Source organism: Phoxinus phoxinus (assembly GCF_949152265.1).
Source record: "Phoxinus phoxinus genome assembly, chromosome: 1".
NCBI classification, from domain to species: domain Eukaryota; kingdom Metazoa; phylum Chordata; class Actinopteri; order Cypriniformes; family Leuciscidae; genus Phoxinus; species Phoxinus phoxinus.
The window spans coordinates 51,008,409-51,035,677 of NC_136876.1; the positions used below are offsets into that span (position 1 = coordinate 51,008,409).

Sequence of the window (27,269 nt, forward strand, 5' to 3'; positions counted from 1 at the left end):
CCCTGAAAATCACACATATCCACTTTGCTCCCGTTAACAAGTCAATATTCATACATTTGGAAGCAGAATCAGTTCAGCTTGATGCAATCCATCCTGACATTCTGCAAAAGGAAAATTTTAAAGTTATGCAATAATAACCCAGGCCAGGACAGTTAGCAAAATTCATCCGTTGCCATTATTTCATTGGGCCCATTTTGCCCTGTCTCCCAATCCTGCATGTTCTCTGTAAAGCAAAACAAATTTCGAGGTTATTTTCAGATAGTAAAGTACGTAGTTCTCTTACGATAGATACTCTCGTACTGCGTTGTCGTAGCAACGCATCGGGGAAAATCCTTTTCCACGAGAATACTGAAGCAAAAAATTATCCTTAATTTTGTATCTATGTAAAACGCTTTGCCACAGCATACAGACCTAGGTGAGACAGCTCGCGCGCCTATTGGCTGCTGTGCGGCAAAAGCTTAAGCCAATCGAGCGAGCCCTTGAGTGACGTCACACCCAATGAGGGCGCTTCGCGCCCTCCCGTGTCACGTCCCGCCGAAACGGGCGTGGCTTAGGGCTATATATTTCGCTCACAGGCTTATGAACTCTGATTTTTTATCCTTCAGCGAGGACAACTCATCGCTGATCCGAGTGTAGAAGCTGCGCCGTCGAGAGAGCACCTCAGCGGGAGAAGTCACGACAAGCTGCTGGCACCGCCGCCTTCGTCGCCTTCCAGCTGCGCGTTCCGGCGCCTATATATCCTTTCACTTATTGAGTGTGTGTGAGGTCGCCGGCGCGACTCACACTTATTTTCTCTGTTGTATCTCAAGCGGCGTCTTTCTCAAGATGCCTCTTTGCGGTTCGTGCAAACGGACCACGCTCAGCGACGGGGACCGCCACGTGATTTGCGCTTCCTGCCTGGGCGAGGAACACGCGGCTATCGCTCTTGCGGATGGCGGCTGCCATCACTGTGAACTTCTGCCTTTGGCGACTCTGCGGACTCGCCTGGCGTCGTTCCAGGAGCCCGTGTTCTCCGCTGTTGTGCCGCGCCGTAAAAAACGCCGTGCACAGCGGAACCCAGAACCTCCGACAAGCCACCAAAGTTCGCCGGCGCGCCCGCGAACTGTGTCTCCGGCTTCCTCAGCGTCGATACCCGACGGACAGCGACCGCAGATTGCCGCTGCTTCCGTCGACGACATCGATGACATCGACATCGACGCCATGCTGAGGGACGAGGACTCGTGCTCGGTTTTGGCTTCCGGCAGCGAGGATTGGGCGAGCTCTGCGGATCTCGCGCCCCCTGCCCCCACGCCAAAAGGAAAGAGAGCGAGCATCGAGGCGGAGCTCATGCGCGTTCTCACTCAAGCCACGGCGAGCCTTGGCCTTGAGTGGGTTTCGCCCGAGCAGCCCGCTAAAAACCGGCTGGATGGCTATTTTCTGCCCGGGGAGAAGTCGACGCCTGTCTCAAAGCCCGCCCCCTTCCTTCCTGAGCTTCACGAGGAGGTCGCGAGAGCTTGGACTTCCCCGTATTCTACGAGGACGAGGTCATCTGTTTCTCTAGCGTTCTCCGAGGTCGACGACACTAAGAACAGAGGCTACCTTTCCCTCCCGCCGGTCGAAGAGCCTATCGCGGCCCACTTATGCCCACCCTCCGCTGGACGGCGGGCTAAGATGGCGCTGCCTTCAAAGGCTTGCCGCACGACGTCATCCCTGCTCCGTCGCGCTTATGCCGCCAACGGACAGGCCGCGTCAGCGCTGCACTCCATGGCGACGCTGCAGATCTTCCAGGCCGATCTCCTCCGCAAGCTGGACGAGAACGGACCCGATGCGATCTGCGTGGCGGACCTGAGAAGCGCTACAGACCTGGCTCTTCGCGCTTCGAAGTCTGCAGCCCAAGCCATCGGACGCAGTATGGCGGCGATCACCGTGTCTGAGAGGCACCTCTGGTTAACGCTCTCAGACATGCCAGAAGCAGAACGGACCGCGTTCCTCGACGCCCCGCTCTCCCCTGCTGGCCTCTTCGGGACTTCGGTGAAGGACTTCACCGACAGGTATGCGGAGGTGCAGAAGGCGACCCAGGCTATGAAGCACTTCCTGCCGAAGCGCTCCAGCTCTGCAGCAGGCCGTGCGAAACCGCCCGCTCAGAGCTCACAGCCGAGACCGCCGCCCAGCTCCGCATCTCAACGCCGCCAGACCCAGAGCTCGAGACCGCACTCTCGCTCTGCCGGTCGCCGCCCCGCGCCGCGTGGCCCGCGACAGAAGGTAGCGTTGAAGCCAGAGCCCCCGAAGACATCCTAGCACTGCTAGGGAAGCGTCGGTGTTCAAGTCCCGCTGCGGCCGGACCCTCACCGAAGCTCACCGCTCGTGCAGTCCCAAGCGAAGCGATTGTACCTGCGATCATTGCAGCCAACAGGCGTGTCTCACTGGCCGCTTGCCTGCACACAACAGCCGTTTTCACGGCTACCCAGATAAATCCATTAAAGAGTGCATTTTCTGGTGTCCCGGCCACGGCCGATGGTGTTTCTTGTGTAGTAAATCTGCCCGCTGTAATGTGCACATCCCTACACACAAACACGGCCCCACACACAGGGCCCGCGCACATAAAATCGACTCAGTTCGATTGCGCGTTAAAAGTAGCACACGTGCCCACTACCCAGTGCCCACTAATGCTACCTCCTGCTCATCGCACGGTTTCTGTAAAAACGAAACCTGCGTGTGTTGAAGATTTTATTATTTAGGAAATAAGTAATTCAGCTATATATTTGTACACCATTATTTCCTCTCTGTGTGTCTTTGGTTTGACTTTTGGGGGGCTTACAGAATGGTCAGAATGCTGATGCAGCAGATGATTCTATTTAAGTTTGTCACATGGTGCAAGACCCTATCTATAGGATGTATGACCATTTTTGGAGGCGATGTATGTATATATGTGAAAGGCTAACCGATGTTCGGGAGTCATCTCCTGCGGGGAGTCATCTCCTGCAGGACCGCCCTGCGGGAGGTTGCTCGGCTTTGTTTTGTTAAATAAAGTCTACAATATTTCTTTCATCAAAGATCTCTGAGAAGTGATTTCATAAAAAGATTGAAACCACAACAAGTGGCACCCCGGCGGGACTTGTTAGGAGCTGAAGGAACCACACAGGGCATCTCTGGTGACCGGCACAGACAACAGTGGCCACTGTACTTTGAGGTGAGCATTTTTTGCTTTTGTGTAAAGTATGTGTTGGTCACCAGCTGCCCGGAAGTGGTAAGAAAAGCTTCTTCAAATTTAAAAGAACTAAAACTAAATTGAAAAAGGGGTCTTTGATTCCAGAAATGATTGCATGCAGTTTGATTTCTAATAAGAAGGCCTTGTAGATATCAAGTAGTTTGTAATAGCGCGGGGGAGCTCCCAGTAGTGTTTACCAGTGCTTATATGATCCTGTGTGGATTTTGTGAACACTGGTGTTGCTGATTTGGCGCTAAGGTTTTGTTGTACGTATACGCAAGAATCTGTGTTTGCTTTATTAAGAGGGCCTAGATGGATAATAAGCAAGAGCATGCATACAGAGGATTTGTATTTACTGATAAGGATATCAGTTGATTTATCTGTGTTTTTGTGTGTCAAGAGGGCCTTGATGGATGATTACGCAAAAAGCATGCACACAGAGGATTTATAAGGATTATTAGTGATCTGTGTTTTACTTGTAAGTGGGCCTTGAAGGATACAGTAAATAGCATGTGCACAGATGAAGATTAGCCTATGGTTACCGCCTTGTTAAGTTTAACAAGGGTCTGCTCAGGTAGGCGATCTTGTAGAATAGGATAGTTTTAGCCTATGGTTACCGCCTTATTGGGTTTGACAAGGGTCTGCTCGGGTAGGTTAAAGTTTAGCTTATGGTTACCGCCTTGTTATAGGTTAACAAGGGTTTGCTCAGGTAAGCTAAATCCTTTAAAATAGGGTCGTTTATAGTTAAAGAGGTATTGTTTTTTCACTGTGTTGAGGAAGTGAATCAGTGAATCTTAGAGGTATTGTTTTTTGCTGTGTTGAGGAGGTGAAACAGTGAATATTTAATGTAGTGTTTAAAAAAAAAATTGAGAAGTAGCGAATAATTCAGATCTGACAGGGAATAGAGTACAGAATAGGGTGTGTGTATCTGTGGGATCCTGTGTCTTGCTTGACTGTGCCTGTGGGTAAAAATAGTGACCCCCTGACCCTGGTCACTTGAAAAGGGACAAAGAATGTGTGAATGAGATTTAGAGATAAGATAAAAAATAATATATATATGAATAGATCAATATAAATAAGATTGCACGTGCTTAATATGTTATATCTGAAGACGTCTAAATTTGTATCTCATTATCCCTGAAGACAGAGTGGAAAATTATTCCATTGCAGATTATTAAGTTTGTGTTAAGAAAAAATAAGTTGTGCAGTGTTAGGTGATCAAGATTGGGTGACTAAGTTTCATAAACATTAGGAATCTTAGAATTGTAGTAAATATTGTTGATTCAATAATTAAAAAGAAAAGATAAGAGGAATTCCTTGATGTTGGTTGAGAAAAATGTTATTCACCATGCTAGATTATTTGAACACAGCATGCAAAAATAGAATAAAGATTGAAAGCTGATTTTATGATAGGGAAAATTTATTTATACTTAGATAATCAAAGTTAGATTATTGCTGATATTGAAAAACGAAAAACAGAAATAGCTTGCTTTTTCCTGCAATGAAGAACTTGCTTTACTAAAAATAGAATGGAAGAACTGCTGTTGTCAACCAGTGAGATTTTTATATAGAAGAACTAGTAAAAAGGATGGTTAAAAAGTGAAATTTAGATAAAGAGCTGACAGCTCAGGCACAATTGGGCCTGGTATTTTTCAAAGTTAAATTTGATTCATGCAGATCTCTGAGTGTTCAAATTTCAGATGGCTTCACTGACAGTTTCGAATGAGGCCAAAGGTCAAAGACACGACTGCAGAAAGAAGAAGACAGAAGTGGGTGAGGGGCTTTCAGCTCCCCTCCTGAAATTGACTTTCTGGAAAGCTCAACAAGGAGAAAGACTGATTTAATGCTGGAAAAGGTGAAACGTTCACTTGAGACTTTTCCTAAGGACAAAGAGAAAATCCTGAGATGCAAAACTCAGGCAGGATCAACTTCATTGCCCAAACTGAGAAGAGGCAGAGAAACAACATAGCCTAACAGGCCTTTGAGTGACAGCATCGGCTGACGACATATGCAGAGTGACAGCCAAGAAGCTTCAACGGACTGATGATCTAAAAACAGAAGAACTGACCCTTACGGGCACCACAGGTGTGGCAACTAATGATCACTCTAGAGACTGCTTCAAATTTGATTCATCATTATGTTAACTTTATTCATTTTGATTATTCACTGGTCTCATAGCAATTCTTTATATTCTCTGCTAAACTAACCCTCTCTGCTTTTTCAGTAGGTACAAGTCCAGCCCTATAAGAAAAAGAAAATATGTTGACAGACAGAAGTGGGTGCTCAAACTCACCAAATAATTAGAACGGAGGCTGGATTTGGTATAGTGAGGGCTATTAGATTAAACAACTATAGGGCTAAAAGCATGATAGAATTATTCTCTGGCAAAGAAAAAGATAGACAAAATGTCAAAGCATGATTATTATTGTAAAAGCATGATTATTATTGATTATTATTGATTATTATTGTTGACAAAGCAATGATACTGGTCACTCCATCTTGTTTTGGTAATTTCCAGAGATAGATTGGAGGAAAAAGTTACTCCAAAAGTCCAAAATTATGAAATCACAAACGTCAAAACTGGGATAATGAGTTGGAAATGTTACTGGCCATGGATCCAAGATTATGCAGAGATCTCCAATTTTCTTCTTAAAAGCAGCTCATGAGCAAAGACAAAAATAATATGAAAAATTAGACCAACTAGGCCTATTATTCTAAAATATAGAGGATGTTAGAGTTTATAAAAAGAAGAAAAAAAAAAGGGTTTGTACCGGTGTTAAACGAAACCTTATGATCATGGAAACTTCTCAATAGTGATTGGACATAGTTGTGTTGACCTGATCAGACCTTGTGGCATTCCACAGCTAAAATTATAAGTTCTGCATTTAGAGCAGAACCTGCTGCAGCAGTCACAGGAGTGTGTGTGTTGGCCAATGGGTGTGACTGAGTATGAATGGTATGAGAGATTGTGTTTGAAGAGACACAGAGGCAAATCAATTATTTTGCCAATACAGCTGTATTGAAAATTGAATATGTGGGCCCACAGGGCAACTCTGCCCAATAAAATAATGACCATGGATGAATTTGATTAAATTCCCTGGTTGAAACTGTAGTGGCAATAGAAAAAAAGGGGAAAAAACAGTGCCACATTTTGCGCAGCGCATAACACATCTTACTTTCTTTTCAGAATATCATGATGGAGCATAACTGACTTTCTTTTCAGCATATTGTGATGGAGCTGATTCTTTGTCAAAAGTATGAAATAATGTCTTGTAACTTCTGTCTTGTAAAGTGGGTTGAGTGTTGTCCAAGATGAATAGTGTGCTGATAGTGGGACTCAAAACAATGAAATACGTTTTAAATTGACTAATTGTAAAAAGTACAGTTGAAATTGAATGTGAGAAAAATGTAAAGAGGGTGCAAATTAAAGATAAAAAGCCAAATTTATAAAATAAAAAGGGAATATATGGGTTCAAGCCCTGCTGCTAATGAAAGGAAACCACTCAGCCCACATGACCATTCTACAGGTAACACCGAGGAGGACAATGGGCCAGATGAGCAGATGATTTAATATATGTTGTTGTTACTAACAGAAATAATTAAGATTTCATTCACAGATGACAGTAGCTCACTTCCAGGAAGGTTTCTGGGATGGTTCTAACAAAGAACCAGTGACTGTGCATAGTAATCTCAGAAGAGGCTCAAAAGAGGCTTGTGCATTGATCAGCAAAGTGACATTTGAGTCCATGCCTCTCAACTTAAAATACACCAACAAGCCTCAACCCCCTCGACAACAGAAAGGGAGGGATCAATGATCTTCCCTTGCAAATGAGAGGAAACAACCCATTGCAACAACTCACAAAGATCAACATGAATGGAAAAAGGAGACAAACTTGACCAAATTCACAGGAATGAAAAGTTGCAGAAAGTGGGAGATTCACAAGGAGTTGTGCAAAGAAGAGAATCAGAGTGAAAGAGATGAGTACAAGTTCAGACAATACTCAACATCAACCAAACTTTTCTAAAAATGTAATGTTAAAGCCCTTCAATATTTGGTAGCAACCTAATAATAACCCCACCAGAGAAGAAAATGTATGGTATGATGATAAAATGAATGGTAACTACTAATTCAAGAAATGTACATAGCATAATTGGAATTAAGACAATTCATAAAGGAAAAAAAAAAAAGAACTAAAAGACATTTTAAAAAGATCCAAAAGGGTACTCAGATGCAACTTGTCAATACAGGGGTATACCTAATTAGTTTAAGGCTACAGGTGAAATTAAAACAAGTATTAAGACTGGCTATTAACAAATATTCGATTTCAACTTTAATTCATAAGATTATGTTATGATTCATTATGCTATTGACTAAATAAATATATATCAAGTAGTGCTAATAGGACGACAAACTCAAGTTAATTGGAAGTTATTCGAATTCAATAACAAGCAGGCACTTAAGAACAATCTATGGTACCAGAGGAGGGTCAAAAAAAGATATTTGACATTCACATGAAGGACAGATTGTTACACCAACATCACTTTTGAATATTTTCAATCCAGATGCGCCTGGTTTTGACCAGTACGCAAGGGGGGAATTATGAGAGATTAAGGAAAAGGAGAGATTAAGAATGTGAAATTTGTAAAGAGAGATTACGAATGTGAAATTTGTAAAATTTGTGCCAAAAAACTAAGTTAAGAAAGGAACAGCAACACAAATAGGCGAGAAGGACTATTAAAATACTTGATAATGGATTATGTGGACATGATATAGACGGGTAAAGGCAATGATATTAGCAGAGGAAGGGCAGATGCAGAAATGGCATTTCTAACAGAGAAGTATTCCTTAGATTTGAAATGCTATCAGAAATAAATTCAGATAATGGGTTAGCAAGTTATTCCAAGAATATTGAAGATTAAAATTAATTGTATACGAACACTTAAATTGCACACAGGGAAGCTTTAATAATAATTCAGTTATAATGCTTTATGTTTTAAATGGTTGATATAAAAATTATGGATTTAGATTTACAGAAAAAAAGAAATGTAGGCCTACATATAATCAATATGTAAGGTAGTAGAAAAGTTATTTTTTCTAATTGTCTAATGAGTTTATTGAATGACTTTTATGAGGTAAATGTAACATTGCTCTAAAGCTTTCTTAGTTTGAGTGATTACATGGGACATAACTAGTTTATTCATGATAGTTTATTTAGAAATTAGTAGAAAGGAAGAAAAGGTATTCAGTTAAGAACCGCTTGAACTGAGGAGCTCCAATGAGGAGCTATAACGCAAGATTAAAAATGTCAAAATGGTATTTATTGTTCCATTTTGGTAATAAAACTGAATTTAAAATATGAAACTTTATAACGAAGCACAAAGCGATTTAAAGGATAAAAGGTGCACTACAATGTTCTGTACGTTCATCAACTAAAAATGATTGACTAAAAGATTGATTCTTCGAATTTAATAATTGATATTCCTTCATAAAAAGAAGCAATTGAAAATGAGAAAAATAGGTATTTAACCCAGCCCTATTTTAAATCAAAATTCATATGGATCACGAAAAATAAAAACGCAGAATGAATAAATTATTTATTATAAATCAGCAGAGATTTACTGTTATGCTTTGTCTGCATTAGAAGGAAAACAATTACATGAGAAAAGTAGAAGGACTTATGTTTGAAGATCAGTGTTGCACGTTTACCAAATAATACTGCGCAGGGAGGAACATTTAGCGAATACAGGATTAAGTAAAAAAAAAGTTTAAGAGCAAAAAATTAAGGAAAAACTTGATTTGAAGTTTGGAGAAGTATGAACATGGTTTGCTAAATTAGGAATGTTTTCTGAAGTTACAATATTGAAAGGTGGTTATTATTCTGTTGTGTACTTCCCATAGTAAGATCATTAGTTGTTAAAACCACGGTTAAGCAAATGGAGGTGCTAAAATATCAAGATAATGAAAATTAATTTTAGAGGGCAACAAAAGTACATATTATCAGGATTACCCAGGCCAAACAAATTGGATTTTACAAGCATTGGACAATGATTCAAGTGAGGAAGGAAAAGATGATTGACGAGCCAGACCCTGGGTGTATGTGCTAGCCTAACCTCTCCCCGAAGGGTGACCCTCTACGATGCGTAAAGTGTCTGGGTCGAAGAGAAATTCTGCACTACAAGAAAAACTTTTAATAGTATAATGCATGGTTTAATGTTTTGATGTATTCTACATAACTGTGACAACCACAAGCAAGGCAGAACAAACTACACGCTCACGCTTATAACAATGTGTTACTCTTTTTTGTTTTGATAGGGAGAATTCGAAGTCTTTTACTCTCTCCATTGAAAGAAAAAAAGAAAATACAACTGAAAGAAAAGAAAATGTGTGGAGAAAGATGTTTGGCTCCAATACTCCGCCAGAGTGTGGTAGCACAACCTAGTCATTGGAAAGGTGACTGAGTGACTTAATTGAGTCACTAGGTAGCATAACTGAGAGGGCTGGATTGTGAAACTACACTCTGGGAAAGGGATAGTAAAGTGGGGCTTAGATAAGCCCCAGAGGAGGGAATGTTGAAGATTTTATTATTTAGGAAATAAGTAATTCAGCTATATATTTGTACACCATTATTTCCTCTCTGTGTGTCTTTGGTTTGTCTTTTGGGGGGCTTACAGAATGGTCAGAATGCTGATGCAGCAGATGATTCTATTTAAGTTTGTCACATGGTGCAAGACCCTATCTATAGGATGTATGACCATTTTTGGAGGCGATGTATGTATATATGTGAAAGGCTAACCGATGTTCGGGAGTCATCTCCTGCGGGGAGTCATCTCCTGCAGGACCGCCCTGCGGGAGGTTGCTCGGCTTTGTTTTGTTAAATAAAGTCTACAATATTTCTTTCATCAAAGATCTCTGAGAAGTGATTTCATAAAAAGATTGAAACCACAACACGTGCAGGCGCTCCGCTCCAGCGAGCGATGCTATAAAGGTGGTAAACGTGCCCGGTCCCCAGTGCCCGCGTTCCCACACAAGCATCACGGTTCCTACGGAACCCGTCCAGCCCTCCCTCTCCCGCCTGAAGGCTGTCGAGGGGTCGAGCGCGGACATTCTGTCCGCTTTCATAAGCGCGGCCCCGGCCTCAGATGTTGCGAGCAAGACATTGCAAATGTCGCAGCTCACGAAAGCCGCTGTATCGCGAGTCGATCAGAGCGCACTTTTCACTCAACCCCTAGCTACACGTGCAGATGCATGGGAAAAGCTTCCCGGGGTTTCAAAATGGGTGATAAACATCATAAAAGAAGGCTATTCGCTACAGTTTCGCAGACGCCCTCGCCGCCACGCGGCGCGCGTCGAGACTTCGGTAGATTCGAATGTAGCACATCTACTTCTAGCCGAAATTCAGAAACTTCTGAGAAAAAGGGCTATCGAACCTTTATCTCAGGCTCAGAGCGAAGGGGGGCTTTACAGCAGATACTTCCTGGTACCCAAGAAAGACGGGGGTCTCAGACCCATACTAGATCTGAGGCAACTGAACAGAGCGCTTGTGAAACGCCAGTTCAGAATGCTTACGACCAGAAAAATCCTCGCGCACGTTCGCCAAGGAGACTGGTTCGTGTCAGTAGATCTAAAGGACGCGTATTTTCAAATACAGATTGCGTCACGTCACAGGCGATTTTTGAGATTCGCCTTCGAGGGCCAGGCATACCAGTACAAAGTCCTGCCGTTCGGCTTGTCTCTAGCACCCCGTACATTTACGAAGTGCATGGACGCAGCACTCGCTCCCCTCAAACTGCAGGGTGTTCGAGTGCTGAACTATTTGGACGATTGGCTCATTCTAGCCCAATCTCGTTCAGAGATAGTGGCGCACAGGGCCCTGCTGCTGAGTCACCTCGAGAGTCTCGGTCTCACAGTAAACTGGGAAAAGAGTTCGCTGTCCCCCAGTCAGAATATTTCTTTTCTGGGACTGGAACTGAACTCGCTGTCAATGACATCCAGCGCACAGTCAGCTCATTTCGCTGCGGCGCTGTTCTCCCTCTAAAGAGTTTTCAGAAAATGCTAGGTCTGATGGCCTCAGCATCTGCAGTACTGCAGCTGGGTCTGCTGCGCATGCGCCCGCTGCAGATATGGCTCAAAGGGAGGGTGCCCTGCAAAGCATGGGCCACCGGTCGGCTTCGCCTCAAGGTCAATCAAGCTTGCGTTGCAGCTTTGAAACCATGGAGGTCAAAAGACTGGTACCTGTCAGGTGTAAGCCTAGGGACTTCCTCGAGTCTGAGGGTGGTGTCTACGGACGCATCCAACGCAGGATGGGGAGCGCTGCTCGAGGGCAGACCGCTGTTTGGCCTTTGGTCAGAGCGAGAGAAGCTCTTCCACATAAACTGCCTCGAGATGTTAGCGGTGTGCAAAGCGCTCACTCGCTTTCGTCCCCTGATTATGGGCTGCCATGTACTGATACGTTCAGACAGCATGTCAGTGGTGTCATACATAAATCGCCAGGGCGGCCTCAGGTCCCTATCGTTATACAGGCTGACCAAACGCCTTCTGATATGGGCGCGCTGCAACCTCCTTTCACTAAGGGCGGCGCACGTGCCGGGGCACCTGAATGTTGGACCAGACGTACTGTCCAGGAACCGCGTTCCGGCAGGAGAATGGTCATTACACCCACACACAGTACAACTGTTGTGGAAGAAATTCGGCAGAGCGGAAGTGGACCTCTTTGCGTCCCCAGAGAACGCTCACTGTCTAGAATTTTTCTCGAAAAGCAAGGACGCGCTGGCTCATCAGTGGCCACGCCGCCCCCTATATGCTTTTCCCCCTGTCTCCCTCCTGACCCAGGTGGTGGAGAGGATCAGGGAGGAAGGATGCTCAGGGCTGCTAGTAGCGCCGCTCTGGTCGAATCAACCGTGGTTCCCAGCTGTGATGCAGTTAGCCAGCACCGCCCCGTGGCCAGTGCCTCTGAGGAGAGATCTCCTCTCTCAAGCGAATGGTTCGATTTGGCATCCTCACCCGGAGCTATGGTCCCTTCATGTGTGGGCCATCAAGGGGTATCCGCTGACCTCCCTCAGGGAGTGTTAAACACGATCACACAAGCTAGAGCTCCGTCTACACGACGGCTCTATGCGTCTAAATGGTCTGTTTTTTCTGGCTGGTGCACGTCTCGCGGTGTGTCACCCCCAGACTGCGGAGTGACAGAGGTTTTGTCCTTCTTACAAGAGATGTTGGATAGCGGGAGATCCCCTTCCACACTCAAGGTATATGTGGCGGCTATAGCGGCTTTCTCTGAAACCGCACACGGCCAGTCCATAGGAAGGAACGATTTAGTCATTCGGTTCCTTAAAGGAGCTAGGAGACTTAATCCACCCAGACCTCCCACAGTTCCCATTTGGGACCTTTCCACGGTGCTGGACGCCATGAAGGGTCCTCCTTTCGAGCCTCTTCAGGAGATTGATATGAAACACTTGTCGCTCAAGACGGTGTTTCTCCTGGCTCTCGCTTCAGTGAAGCGCGTTGGGGACTTACACGCGCTCTCAGTGAGCGCGTCGTGCATGGAATTTGGGCTTAATGACTCCAGAGTCGTGCTCAAACCTAAGCATGGTTACGTTCCAAAATCCCTAAACACACCGTTTAGGGCGCAGGTTATTTCCCTGTCTGCCCTTCCGGTCATCGGGGATAATATGGACGAAAATTTAATCTGCCCAGTGAGGGCGTTGAGAGCTTACGTGTCGCGCTCGTCTGCTTTCAGACAGACAGAGCAGCTTTTCGTTTCATTTAGTGGGCGTCTCAAGGGACTGGCCACTTCGAAACAGAGCCTATCCAGATGGATAGTGGACGCTATAGCTCTAGCGTACGCATCCAAGGGCATTCAGTGCCCTTTGGGTGTTAGGGCGCACTCCACGAGAAGTATGGCTTCTTCGTGGGCCTGGTCGAGTGGGATTGCCTTACAGGATATTTGTATGGCGGCAGGCTGGGCCTCACCGTCTACATTTATCAGGTTTTATAACCTCGAGGTACCCGCCTTACAGGCCAAGATATTATCGGTTTAAATAACCGTATTTGTTAGACTGACATTTCAGTCGTCAATTATGGCATTATTATGCTGAAACTGCTAAGCGCAGTTAATTCTGTACTGATCTGCTATGCGCAGTGTATTCTGTACGGATCTGCTAAGCGCAGTCAATTCTATACTGATCTGCTAAGGCAGTCATTTTTGTGAGAGATGGTGGTTAGAGCCCACCTCTTTCAGGATTCTCTGTGAGTCCTACAGGTGATTATGTACTATATGAACCCCAGCTCAGTGCTCTGGGTCTATGGTGTCGGATCACTGCACACACGGCGTCTTACAGGGTGTTCCCCAATGCGTTGCTACGACAACACAGTACGAGAGTATCTCTCGTAAGAGAACGTACTCGGTTACTAACGTAACCTCGGTTCTCTCTAGAGAGAGGAACGAGTACTGCGTTTCCTGCCGTGTATGCGCTCTGGTTGTTTCGCTGTTAAAAATCAGAGTTCATAAGCCTGTGAGCGAAATATATAGCCCTAAGCCACGCCCGTTTCGGCGGGACGTGACGCGGGAGGGCGCGAAGCGCCCTCATTGGGTGTGACGTCACTCAAGGGCTCGCTCGATTGGCTTAAGCTTTTGCCGCACAGCAGCCAATAGGCGCGCGAGCTGTCTCGCCTAGGTCTGTATGCTGTGGCAAAGCGTTTTACATAGATACAAAATTAAGGATAATTTTTTGCTTCAGTATTCTCGTGGAAAAGGATTTTCCCCGATGCGTTGCTACGACAACGCAGTACTCGTTCCTCTCTCTAGAGAGAACCGAGGTTACGTTAGTAACAGAGTACGTTTCTTTTGTCTGCTGTGCTCCTGTGTCCTTCAATGCCCTGGCGTTTCCTGTTGAAACAATCCAGACAGCAATTTTGTTAGGCAGAAGAATGGCTTCTTTCAGGGCTTTTACCCAATTACCCCTTAATAAACCATATTTGGCAATTGTTATACCATCCCCCTTTTGATGGTCGACACAACTCGATCATCAATTTAACATAACATTTAACATAGTGTTCTCGATAAAGCCTGCCATCAACACTAACCCAAACGTTGTCCCTCAGACAAACTTCCTCCAGACATCTTTCTCTGAAAACATCACCCTCTGAAACAAAAATATTACATTCTTCACTTAAAGCTACAATTTCATTTTCTTATCGAAGTATTTGAAGGGCAACGGCCCTCAGTCTAACCGCGTATTCTGCTTTTCAGGTCTGTTGTTTTGTCTCGCAACCATTTTTAAAAGTCATCAGGTCGTGCTGTACAGACTTGGTCAATGTCAGTCAACAAAAACATTCTCCTCCTGTTTACAATAATCATAAATGGCTCTCTGGATAATTTGATACACAATATACCCACTATTCAGGCGGAATAGCTGCCCTAAACTAACCTAGAAGACATAAAGTGCTGCCCCCATCACACACACTCATGCTAGATACACGTATGTTAACTGCTCATTTCCAATGTTCGCTTTTTTTTTATATTAACTCTAAAAGTATAATATTTAAGGTTTAAATAAGATTTAAACTTCACATTTTCCTGTAGCTTTTATATAATTTTACATCTTTGAAATTTGGCCTCTAAAACCGTTTCAAATGTTCTATCTGTTCATTATTCATTTTTCTTTAGAAAAGTCAACTGGGTTGTTTTGGTTCATTATCATTATTTTGTTTAAGCTTGCCTTACCAGGCCTGATAACAGAAAGACAGACAGAGCACCAATCCCTCAAGCAGTCTCTCTCACTATACACAAATAATCTTTTCAACAGCCTCCTAAGACTGAAACTTAATTAATCATAGAACCCTTAATAGTTCACAAATGTTTAACTCAAATTAGAACCATTACAACAATCTAAAATACATCATGCTATGAGTATTTCTAATGTTATCTTAGTTTGAATACTTGTATAAATTCTCAATTCACCTAACCTTTGTTATCCAAACTCTACAAAAACTGTCTTAATCTTTAGCCACCACCATGTCTAACCTTCAGGAGTTAAAACCATCCTATAGACATATTAGTTCAAAATCAACACTTCTTTAATTTTCCTTGCCCATAAGGCAACATGTTCCTGATATAAATTAATAAGTTATGTTACTGTCTCCCCAACAAATAATGACAATGCCTATGGTCTCAGCTGGCTCTTGAAAGCACATTCACATTAGCTCTTTATCTATAATTTCCATCAGACTTGTCACAATTGAAAACAAGCCATACAGTGATTTGCGTTTTTTTCCTGGTGAGTGGTATAGAGGAACTCACATTTTCTCGGTCAGAGACAGGCCGTGACTCCTCACAGCGCACCTCACCTTCCAATGCTATGCTGACCCCGGTTGGCCTCCAGTAATCAGCGCTCAACTCTCATACATTTCTCACATTTTAACACCTCCATCCGGAGGTGTCCAGTGTTATTGCGTGACCTCCCTGCCTTAGGTATAGTCCCCTGGCCAGGAAGATCTTCCCCGTCGTTGGTCAGGTCACTCGTACCCACTGGTGACCCGCTCACACAATCAGTTTTCTTCAACAGAACTCAGCTGTTTTCTGGAGCTTAGGAAAGGCACATTCAAGAGTCACCTCTATCTGGACTGCCTAAAAAATGTTAGCAGTCCGTAATCTCCTTCTTCAAATACGCAGCAATTTTTGGCCAGGCCTGCTTGATAACCTTGAGAAATAGACATATATGTATGTAGCGGTACACTCTTAGAAGAAAAGGTTCTATATAGAACCTTAAAAGGTTCTATAGGCGCTTCGTATTTGGAACCCCTAAAAGGTTCTACACTCTTAGAAAAAAAGGGTTCATTGGGGTTCTATATAGAACCATAGGGTTCTTTACTCAACTCCAAAGAACCTTTAATGCTAAAAAGGTTCTATAATGACAAGAAAGAACCCTTTCTTTGGTTCTGTATAGAACCTTTTAGGGGTTCCAAATATGAAGCGCCTATAGAACCTTTTAAGGTTCTATATAGAACCTTTTCTTCTAAGAGTGTAGCTGGCGTGGATATATGAAGTAAGGCAGTCCGTAATCTCCTTCTTCAAATACGCAGCAATATTTGGCCAGGCCTGCTTGATAACCTTGAGAAATAGACATATATGTATGTAGCGGTAGCTGGCGTGGATATATGAAGTAAGGCAGTCCGTAATCTCCTTCTTCAAATACGCAGCAATATTTGGCCAGGCCTGCTTGATAACCTTGAGAAATAGACATATATGTATGTAGCGGTAGCTGGCGTGGATATATGAAGTAAGGCAGTCCGTAATCTCCTCCTTCAAATACGCAGCAGTATTTGGCCAGAGCTGCTTGATAACCTTGAGAAATAGACAGGAAGAGAAACAAAGTGTCATATTTTTATTTGATATTAAAGTCACCATGAAATCGAAAATGGACTATTCTTATTTTTAATAGAATATTGTAGTATTTATTGTAAATGGCTCATCCGTGCACATCTTTTTGTTTAAATTCATGTGCCCTCATTCATAGGGGTTTCATGATTCTCCAAATCCTCGATTCGATTAAATGTTCGATTCTAAGGTCACGGTTCGATTCGTTTCTCGGTTTTTAATTATTATTTTTTTAAAGCACAGGTTGCTATGCCATTTTTAGACTATACTTTTATGCATAATATATGATTTTTGGTCGCAATTTACCACACTACATTGTCAAATTTAAAACATTTATTAAGAACATAATGTAACAATAATTGATATCTTAAGTCAATTCTACATCTAGTTTCTCTTTTGTAACTGCAGTCTTGCAGAGGATGACATTCAAGTTCACAACAAAACAAACAAACAGTTTAACAGATAAATCTATGCGTCGCGCAGCGCCACGTCTTTAAAATTCGAACACTTTATTCTATGAGTGTACGCACACACACACACACACCGGCGGCGCCATTCGGCGTCTGTCCGCGGCGCCCGGCAACGGCTCAGGATTTATTCAAAATTAATCCTGCCGCGCCACAGAGCTCCATTTACATAGTTTTATTAATTTTACATTTATTTGTCTCAAATCATCGTTATGACTTCACACTGTGCTGCAATATACATTTAGTTTTACATTCATTTGCAGAAATCAGCTGGTTGAATGAAAATTGCTGATGTTATCGGATTTTCAGGTGAGATTCTCAGTTCATTCAGTTAACGGACGCTCTGAGATAAAGTGAATTCAGACTGCAGACTAAGCAACGTATTGAGTTGTACAGTACAATCATAACATATCTTAATTCCATAATGTCCTTAAACATAACATTGCAAGCCATAAACTGAGAAAGTGCGCATCCGGTGTGCGATACCTCGAGTTGTCATAGACGCGACGCTTCTCGTCCGGTGTGTGATACCTCGAGTTGTCATAGACGCGACGCTTCTCGTCCGGTGTGTGATACCTCGAGTTGTCATAGAAGCGACGCTTCTCGTCCGGTGTGCGATACCTCGAGTTGTCATAGACGCGACGCTTCTCGTCCGGTGTGTGATACCTCGAGTTGTCATAGACGCGACGCTTCTCGTCCGGTGTGTGATACCTCGAGTTGTCATAGACGCGACGCTTCTCGTCCGGTGTGTGATACCTCGAGTTGTCATAGACGCGACGCTTCTCGTCCGGTGTGTGATACCTCGAGTTGTCATAGAAGCGACGCTTCTCGTCCGGTGTGCGATACCTCGAGTTGTCATAGACGCGACGCTTCTCGTCCGGTGTGTGATACCTCGAGTTGTCATAGACGCGACGCTTCTCGTCCGGTGTGTGATACCTCGAGTTGTCATAGACGCGACGCTTCTCGTCCGGTGTGCGATACCTCGAGTTGTCATAGACGCTACGCGGCGCTTCTCGTCCGGTGTGGGATACCTCGAGTTGCCATAGACGCTACGCGGCGCTTCTCGTCCGGTGTGCGATACCTCGAGTTGTCATAGACGCTACGCGGCGCTTCTCGTCCGGTGTGTGATACCTCGAGTTGCCATAGACGCTACGCGGCGCTTCTCGTCCGGTGTGCGATACCTCGAGTTGTCATAGACGCTACGCGGCGCTTCTCGTCCGGTGTGTGATACCTCGAGTTGTCATAGACGCTACGCGGCGCTTCTCGTCCGGTGTGCGATACCTCGAGTTGTCATAGACGCGACGCTTCTCGTCCGGTGTGTGATACCTCGAGTTGTCATAGACGCTACGCGGCGCTTCTCGTCCGGTGTGTGATACCTCGAGTTGTCATAGACGCGACGCTTCTCGTCCGGTGTGTGATACCTCGAGTTGTCATAGACGCTACGCGGCGCTTCTCGTCCGGTGTGCGATACCTCGAGTTGTCATAGACGCGACGCTTCTCGTCCGGTGTGTGATACCTCGAGTTGTCATAGACGCTACGCGGCGCTTCTCGTCCGGTGTGTGATACCTCGAGTTGTCATAGACGCGACGCTTCTCGTCCGGTGTGTGATACCTCGAGTTGTCATAGACGCTACGCGGCGCTTCTCGTCCGGTGTGCGATACCTCGAGTTGTCATAGACGCGACGCTTCTCGTCCGGTGTGTGATACCTCGAGTTGTCATAGACGCTACGCGGCGCTTCTCGTCCGGTGTGTGATACCTCGAGTTGTCATAGACGCTACGCGGCGCTTCTCGTGCGGTGTGCGATACCTCGAGTTGTCATAGACGCTACGCGGCGCTTCTCGTCCGGTGTGCGATACCTCGAGTTGTCATAGACGCTACGCGGCGCTTCTCGTCCGGTGTGTGATACCTCGAGTTGTCATAGACGCTACGCGGCGCTTCTCGTCCGGTGTGTGATACCTCGAGTTGTCATAGACGCTACGCGGCGCTTCTCGTCCGGTGTGCGATACCTCGAGTTGTCATAGACGCTACGCGGCGCTTCTCGTCCGGTGTGCGATACCTCGAGTTGTCATAGACGCTACGCGGCGCTTCTCGTCCGGTGTGTGATACCTCGAGTTGTCATAGACGCTACGCGGCGCTTCTCGTCCGGTGTGCGATACCTCGAGTTGTCATAGACGCTACGCGGCGCTTCTCGTCCGGTGTGTGATACCTCGAGTTGTCATAGACGCTACGCGGCGCTTCTCGTCCGGTGTGTGATACCTCGAGTTGTCATAGACGTGGTGCAGCGCTTCTCATCCGGTGTGCGATAACGCCAGTTGTCATAGACGCGACGCGGCGCTTCTCGTCCGGTGTGCGATACCTCGAGTTGTCATAGACGCTACGCGGCGCTTCTCGTCCGGTGTGTGATACCTCGAGTTGTCATAGACGCTACGCGGCGCTTCTCGTCCGGTGTGTGATTCCTCGAGTTGTCATAGACGCTACGCGGCGCTTCTCGTCCGGTGTGTGATACCTCGAGTTGTCATAGACGCTACGCGGCGCTTCTCGTCCGGTGTGTGATACCTCGAGTTGTCATAGACGCTACGCGGCGCTTCTCGTGCGGTGTGCAATACCTCGAGTTGTCATAGACGTGGCGCAGCGCTTCTCATCCGGTGTGCGATAACGCGAGTTGTCATAGACGCGACGCTTCTCGTCCGGTGTGCGATACCTCGAGTTGTCATAGACGCTACGCGGCGCTTCTCGTCCGGTGTGCGATACCTCGAGTTGTCATAGACGCGACGCTTCTCGTCCAGTGTGTGATACCTCGAGTTGTCATAGACGCTACGCGGCGCTTCTCGTCCGGTGTGCGATACCTCGAGTTGTCATAGACGCGACGCGGCGCTTCTCATCCGGTGTGCGATAACGCGAGTTGTCATAGACGCGACGCGGCGCTTCTCATCCGGTGTGCGATAACGCGAGTTGTCATAGACGCGACGCGGCGCTTCTCGTGCGGTGTGCTCTCTCTGCCTGCCTTGCTTGTGCTAACAGCTCCCGCCCAAATGCGCAGGGCTCTCTTGCGTGCCCAATCTACACCAGAGAACTGGCTTAAACAAACGACCTGACGGGTTTTAGAAGATTAAATACAACCCGAAACTAATAAACAAACCCGGCCTCTATTTGAGACCGGCCTTTATTTATCCAAACCTGTAGCCACACCAGGCGTGTAAAAGAGACAGGCGTCTATTTGGGACTCTGCTATTATTTGAAGTTTTACGGTATAAAGCTTTTGTTCAGCAGGCGTGTGTGTGTGTGGTCACAGGCAGCTGTTGTGACATGAGGGAGGGGTCATTCATTACCTTGTTAAGCCATTTGGCCTTCTCCACACCTGGAGAGTTGACCTGAAATCATAAAGAAAAAACAATAACAGACTTTAAAGTGCAAAGACTGTCTATGCTTATGAGCTGTACAACAAACTTTAACAGAGGAAGTGGTTAAAAAGAAGAAACAAAACAGGCGAGTACACGTAAGGTGAATGTTACCATGACATACAAAGCCTTTGTTGCTGTTACTATGACATGAGCATTTAATCACTGCTAACATTCATTATCAGTCCCTTGTGTTTTACACTTTGCTCATTCGTCATCAAGGTTTGACACATCATTTTACTGTCACTTTATGTGTCAGAGCTTTAAGTTTTCCAAGCAATGTTATTTCCACTTTGTTCTTGTTATCGATCTTACCCAAGAACTGGTTTTGGCGGATACATTCCCATGTGTATAGTTTGAAGTATTCGTCGATCTCATTCGTTTCTTTCATTTCTGCAAGCAATACATTTCCAGTGATTAGTAAAACATCAGCAGTCATCACCAGTCATCAGTGATCTGTGTTCAAAAAGCTAACTCACCTTTGTAGTCTTTTTTGCCAATGTATGCATATTTTATATGCAGGGTTTCTGGGTTGATCAGTATCAATCTCTTGAGTAGTGGGTAAAAATAATTCTTATTCATGCAGTGACGCGTTGCAACCAAGCTTTGGGACATGATGCGGTTCGCTGTCTCTGCAGTCAGGCACCCTCCGTTTCCTCTGATGAACTCCCTCAAGGTCACGTAGGCAGGAAGATGCTCCATTATCAGGATGTTTCGGTCTTCCAAGATGAAACGGTCATATATCCGTACGAAATAGTTGCAAGTGTAAGGCTTTTGCAATTCCAGCAATGCAGTGCCCTCTTCGACAAACTCAGGCTAAAGAAAAGAGATTGACAAAACATTTGCTAATTTCAAATCTCCTATTTAAAGAGTGAGGGAAATGAAAGATGAAAGCATTAGCTATGTTTCCATCACCCTGTTTTTATGCACATTTTGAAGTCTCGCATCAGAAACGTGATGGAAACGGCAAATGAGAAAAAAATCCCTTGTGTCGCAATTTTTTTTTGACTCGTGCGAAAAAGGACTCGTGCAAATATTGGGAGATGGAAACGCATGTGCCAAATTAATTTGATTTATATTGAACTATTCAAAACTATTCACTTTGCTCATTCGTCATCAAGCTTTGACACTTATCATTTTACTGTCACTTTATGTGTCAAATTCAAATCTCCTAATTAAAGAGTGAGGGAAATTAAAGATGAAAGCATTAGCTATGTTTCCATCACCCTGTTTTTATGTCAACTTACCCTGCAGATCTGGCACTAGTTGTAAAGAGCAACTATATGGATCAACCATGCTTGAGGTAATCCAGTCCATGATGACTTTGTGAATGAATTTACTGAGAAAGGAACAGGGACAGAAAGTGTGAAATAGATTAAAAAAAGAAAAGAAATGGATGTAGATCAGGACAGCGAGTGACTGAACTGAATAAAATGTTATTGTGTATGTCACTATGTGTAATGAATGAAAATTACTGAATCAAAGGAAACTTGGCCAAACCAGTCTTCTTGAAGGTGAATTCCTAACAACAAAGAGGAAAAAGATTAAGATCACACGATTCTCTTAAAAGTAATATTCTAATTCAAGCACTAATGAAAGAATAAAGACAGTAAGGATCAGTACACACTTGCAAGAAGAATAATGCAGAACATTTTAAAGTTCAATGGAGCTTCAAAGAACCCAGGAGGGTTTCAACTTCATCAGTTAATGGATGTTACCAAGAATTAATAATGTACTTGGTGTGAAGAACCTATAGGCTTAGGGTGTATTCACACCTGCCTTGTTTGGTTCGATTGAATCGAACTCTAGTTCGTTTCCCCCCTTGGTGCGGACCTTTTGGGCAGGTGTGAATACAGCAATCGAACTCGGGTGCGGACCAAACAATCGAACCGAGACCCAGCTGAAGAGGTGGTCTCGGTACGGTTCCAAACGAAATCTGGTACGGTTCGTTTACGATGCGAACATGAACCGACCCAAAAGAAAGCACTGCGCCTTTGAGTTAACAGGCCTCCGTAGTCGGAGTTGCGTTATGGGAAAGTCATCTGTTGGTGATTTTCTACATTTTGGCATAATGGTTTGTACGCAGTTACTAGTATTCCGCACACTACCGATACAGCGCCACCAACAGGTCTAAAATTGTCCTCTAAATCTGCAGACCACTTCTACTCTTCAGCAGCATTTGGGAATCAGATCCATCGTTATCGAATCGATTCGTTTAAACAATGAACTGTTTAAAAAATGCTTATTTTCAAAGAGAAGTAATCGCAAGGTATTTTGTGTGTGTGTGTGTGTGTGTGTGTGTCGGTAAAAGATGTTTTTCTGTAAAATACTGCTGTTCACACTATGTTGTAGATTAGGTTGTGTCAAATATTGTGGTTGTTTATGATTCTTAAATGTATCCCTCCTCAGTTGGAGTTTTATGCGAGGAGATTTCAAAAGCCGCACGACTTTGATTCAATTCAAATGAACCGATTGGAAAAAAAAACGTTCGCTATTCGGACATCGCTACATTACATAAAAGTTTACACAAAAACACTGGATGTTCCTCTCTTAGTAAACAGGGGTGGACTTATTCGGACATTATGCATTAATAACAGTGCTGGAGTGTTTATTTTTATTCATCTATCAAAAGACGCACTGTATGCATTCTTACCTCAGAAGGCAGGTCCTCTCCCGGGGTTGGTTCATGGATGATGAACATATTCAAATGATATGACTTGAAATAAAGTTTTTTGTTTTTCAGCATGTTTTTAATTTTCCAACTTTATTCATAAAATTGTTCGAATTTTTTTTTTTTATATATGATGTCAAATGTGGTTTGTAATTTTGAGAAATAAATATATTTCAAAAGTCGATTTGGCGTGAATAACGTGACGACGCTAAAATTAGAATATTCAAACGAAAATCTCACCTAATGTAAACATAGGCTACAGAGAGCCCTGTCATCTGGTATAATTAAGGTTAAAAATAACTACTCAAATTAAATATAGGCCTAATGCGGATTTTATTACAACAACAACTTTATAATATTTGAATGATATAGTACGCCTCACTTATTTCTGGTTATGTTTACTTTCAATGTACTGTGGTCAATGAGATGTCAGTGTTCCTCTAAACTAGTGAGTGTGTGAGAACAGAGGAATAACATCAGTGCGAACCACCAACATTTGTTTATTGGGATTAAATATTTTAACCATTCTGTGTCATTTTTCAATGTCAGTATTTTCACTATTTACATGTTTGTGCCCAAAATGCTATAATATTCAAAGTAGTTGACTGTGATTCTCCTCTACGCTGTGTGCGTTATTGATTAAATAGCCTAGCCTGTTTAACATGGGTACAGGCACCTCGGGCACCACATCTTAAAAGACTGGATTAAACACCAGCGCACACAAGCAATCCTTTTAATACTCAATTTCATTTAAACATGTAAACCCAACAGGTATGACATGTCAGAAAGAGAAAACACTGTTCATGAGAAGACGAGCCTATAGGACGGCTGTAACGAAGAGGCAGAGTCGTGCGAATCCATTTGCAGTGATTTTATTAAACAGAAAAGCACACACAGCAAAAACTCCAGTGTTAAATTAACACTCCTGGGAGTGTATATGAGTCCACACTCAAGAGTGTAAAGTGTTAAAATATGAGTGTTAAATGAACACTCAAGAGTGTTAAAGTTAATGAGATAACTAAGTTAATAATTGAGTGATGATTGAGCATTAGTGATGAACACCTGATGTTAACAAGCAGAATCACAGAAGGAGAAAATCACAAATTGTAAGCCACCATTATGGAGATCAGTGTTTGCTTTAGTTGGGCTCTTGACCCTTATATTATTTACTTTAGATTTTGCTTGTCTGCTGTTACTGATGAATAACAGTCAGATGGACAAAGAGAAAAAGTGATCTGATGGAGTTGATTATGTTTTGACATAATCATATTGTGATCTGAAATAAACAAAACATATTTGTATAGTTTTGTGTAACTTGTTAATAAAGCAGCTCTTTGATTCTAAATATGATGTTCAGTATTTTTAACATAATCCAAAATATTTAATAAACATTGTTCTGATCAAGAGACTTTTAAATCACTTTATTTAGAAACACAGACATCAATAATCAGCCTGTGAATCTCAACAATGGTGACAATAATAAAGCATGTTGCAGTGGCTGCCACCAATCAACTCATTAATGGCTCCCATCATGCATTGCGGAATTAACAAATTATGATCTGAATTGTCTTTTAAGTAATTTCCTTTTCCTAATTGAATAGTTTGCTCATCACCATTGTTGAGATGCATAGACTGAATCTTGATGTCTTGCTTGTGCCTAAAATAAAGATTTTTTTTTTAAATAAATAATTAACAATTATTAAAACAAATTATTTCGTATTTATTTATCAAAAATTCTGGATATTTATGTAGAATCAGTTATGCTGTAATAAACAACTTTAAACTAAGTCAGAAATAAGGGTTCAGTGATCAAGTTCAAATTATGATTGTCATAACATAACCAATAGATCACTTTTTTTCATTTGTTCATCTGTCTGTTATAATAACAGCAGGCACACAAAATTTAAAGTAAACAATATAAGGGTCAAGAGCCCAACTAAAGCAAACACTGATCTCCATAATGGTGGCTTACAATTTGTGATTTTCTCCTTCTGTGATTCTGCTTGTTATCATCAGGTGTTCATCACTAATGCTCAATCATCACTCAATTATTAACTTAATTATCTCATTAACTTTAACACTCTTGAGTGTTCATTTAACACTCATATTTTAACACTTTACACTCTTGAGTGTGGACTCATATAAACTCCCAGGAGTGTTAATTTAACACTGGAGTGTTTTCTGTGAACACTGGAGTTTTTGCTGTGCAGAGAGAAACAGTGAAGAGCAGGGTTAAGGGGCAAACTCAGCAACGATACCAGGCTAGGGTCGGGGCAGGCAGCAGACACTCAGAGACCAGGAAGGCAAGGATCGATAAACCAGGGAAATCCAGGGAACGTAGAATACTCAGAGTAGCTTGACCGTGGCAGATGCAAGACCTCGCGTCGAGCACAGAGAGAGAGCAGCTTACATAGAGGAGAGAAGTGGCTGCACCTGTTCAGGTGATTAGGAGAGAGGCTCCGACTGACAATGGGACAGCTGGGAGATGGAGTTCAATATTCAGGAGAGGGAGTTCTTTGACGACCAGAGCGAGACACTGATGAAGAGCGATCTATGACAACGGCTGCAGCTTAGTGGATAAATATATTTAGCTATTTATTATTCAGAATGCACAGTTGGAAAGAAAATATATTTATAGGAACATTTCAGCAGGCTCAAGATAATTAATACAGAGATCATTATTCACTGTTTTAATCAATTGGCAGCCATTAAACAGTGATAATAATCTGCATGTGTGGAGGTGCGCTGAACGCTGTAAGCGGAAACTCCCGATATTTACTAACTCTAGCTAGTCCCGAACTTCAGAAAACTTCCAAACGGTCAACAGGACGTGGGTTAGCGGAAGTTGGTTAGCCGACGCCACGAGCCGACCCTCCCCGAGTGACCGACTGACCCGGGAGGGTTCGAGGAGCCCCCCCAATGCAGTTCTGCCTTCATCCTCAGTCATGTCATGATAAAAGCTATTTTACGGCACTCAGCAGGCCGCCCAGAGTCCGTAGCACCAAGTTTCATCCCAGAATTCCACTGTCCGCGAAACCACTATTTTGCACAGTGGAATAAATGCTACGTGGGATCTCCATATCTCAGCTCAGGAGAGGTGTAGAGAGCCAGGACTTGCACTCATGTCTACGTCTCATATGCATCTCATATGTGGTGTATAAAGTCCTTACTTAATGAACCGTTATGTTTGTATTACCTTAGAATGAGTCATTTATATCTACATAAGCGCGGGCACCCCCGTCTATGAAGATCGACATATTGTGACGTCATGTTTCTAGCGTAGCCGACAGCGAACACACAGCGCTACAGTGCGCGTTTCGTCACTAACTTGAATGAGAAGCAGCAGAAAAAGACGCAGATATTGTTTAGGACAAGAGCCGACGGAGGGTAAATCTGCTTAGAAGAAGAGGAAGTATGAAGAAGCCAGAAATCACTGTGCTGTGGTTTGTCATAAAGTGCAAACCTGTCGTAATATAATAACGTTGAAACAACTTTATAAATACAAACCTTGGTAACAGCTCCGGTTCCTTTGGAGGGCTTCCACTCTTTCTTCGTCCTCTAATGAGCCGTCACTCTAATACATTACATCACAGTAATATTTTACTCGGTACATGTTCAGTAGCCTAACGCTTGCGTTACAACACACTTTTATTTTAATTGTTCAAAAAAAAAAATGCAAGTAGGCTAAGTTACTGTTCGTGGTCAGTCAATAGCCGCGTGTGGTGTCCAAGCTTGTAAATAAAGACTAAATGGCTGCGGCTAATATATTTGTATAGCGATTTATTTTTTACTGGAGTGCCGTGAGAGGCATGAAGAAGACTGCATATTCGCGACATGGACGTATTCGCATTAGGCTACTCTATTTGTTCTGTGTTTTCTTTCTAGGTGATGTTTAGGTGGTATTTTTCATGTTTTCTTCACGCAATCATGTTTTTGATGCAGTGGTGACGGGTGGCGGCGGCGCTGCCGATAAAGCACCTAAAAGCTGTCACAAAGCACCAGCAAAAGCAATGATTATGAATATGTCAAATATAGCAAGGAGACATTTTAATTGTTTATTAATAAACATGAAGGCTGCGTTCGAAACCGCATACACCGGCCCTTACGAGACCCTCCATCACTCCACCGGCCCTTACGAGTCCCTCCATCACTCCACCGGCCCTTATGAGT

At 43.6% G+C, this 27,269-nt stretch overlaps 1 protein-coding gene across 2 annotated transcripts in view; it reads right to left on the minus strand.

Annotated features, from left to right (window-relative positions):
* LOC307003885 (uncharacterized protein) overlaps window positions 1-27,269 on the minus strand; it is a 160,727-nt gene that overhangs the window by 114,594 nt on the left and 18,864 nt on the right. The window contains exons 3-5 of one of the 2 annotated variants that reach the window (XM_079622755.1): window positions 21,904-21,950; window positions 21,676-21,767; window positions 20,908-21,244 (exon numbers count right to left, since the gene is read on the minus strand). In XM_079622755.1, the coding sequence (XP_079478881.1) occupies window positions 20,908-21,130 (223 nt within the window). In that variant the 5' untranslated portion in view covers window positions 21,131-21,244; window positions 21,676-21,767; window positions 21,904-21,950. Of the gene's footprint in view, window positions 1-20,907; window positions 21,245-21,675; window positions 21,768-21,903; window positions 22,100-27,269 lie in introns of those variants that run through there. The other variant, XM_079622756.1, reaches the window with a different exon arrangement.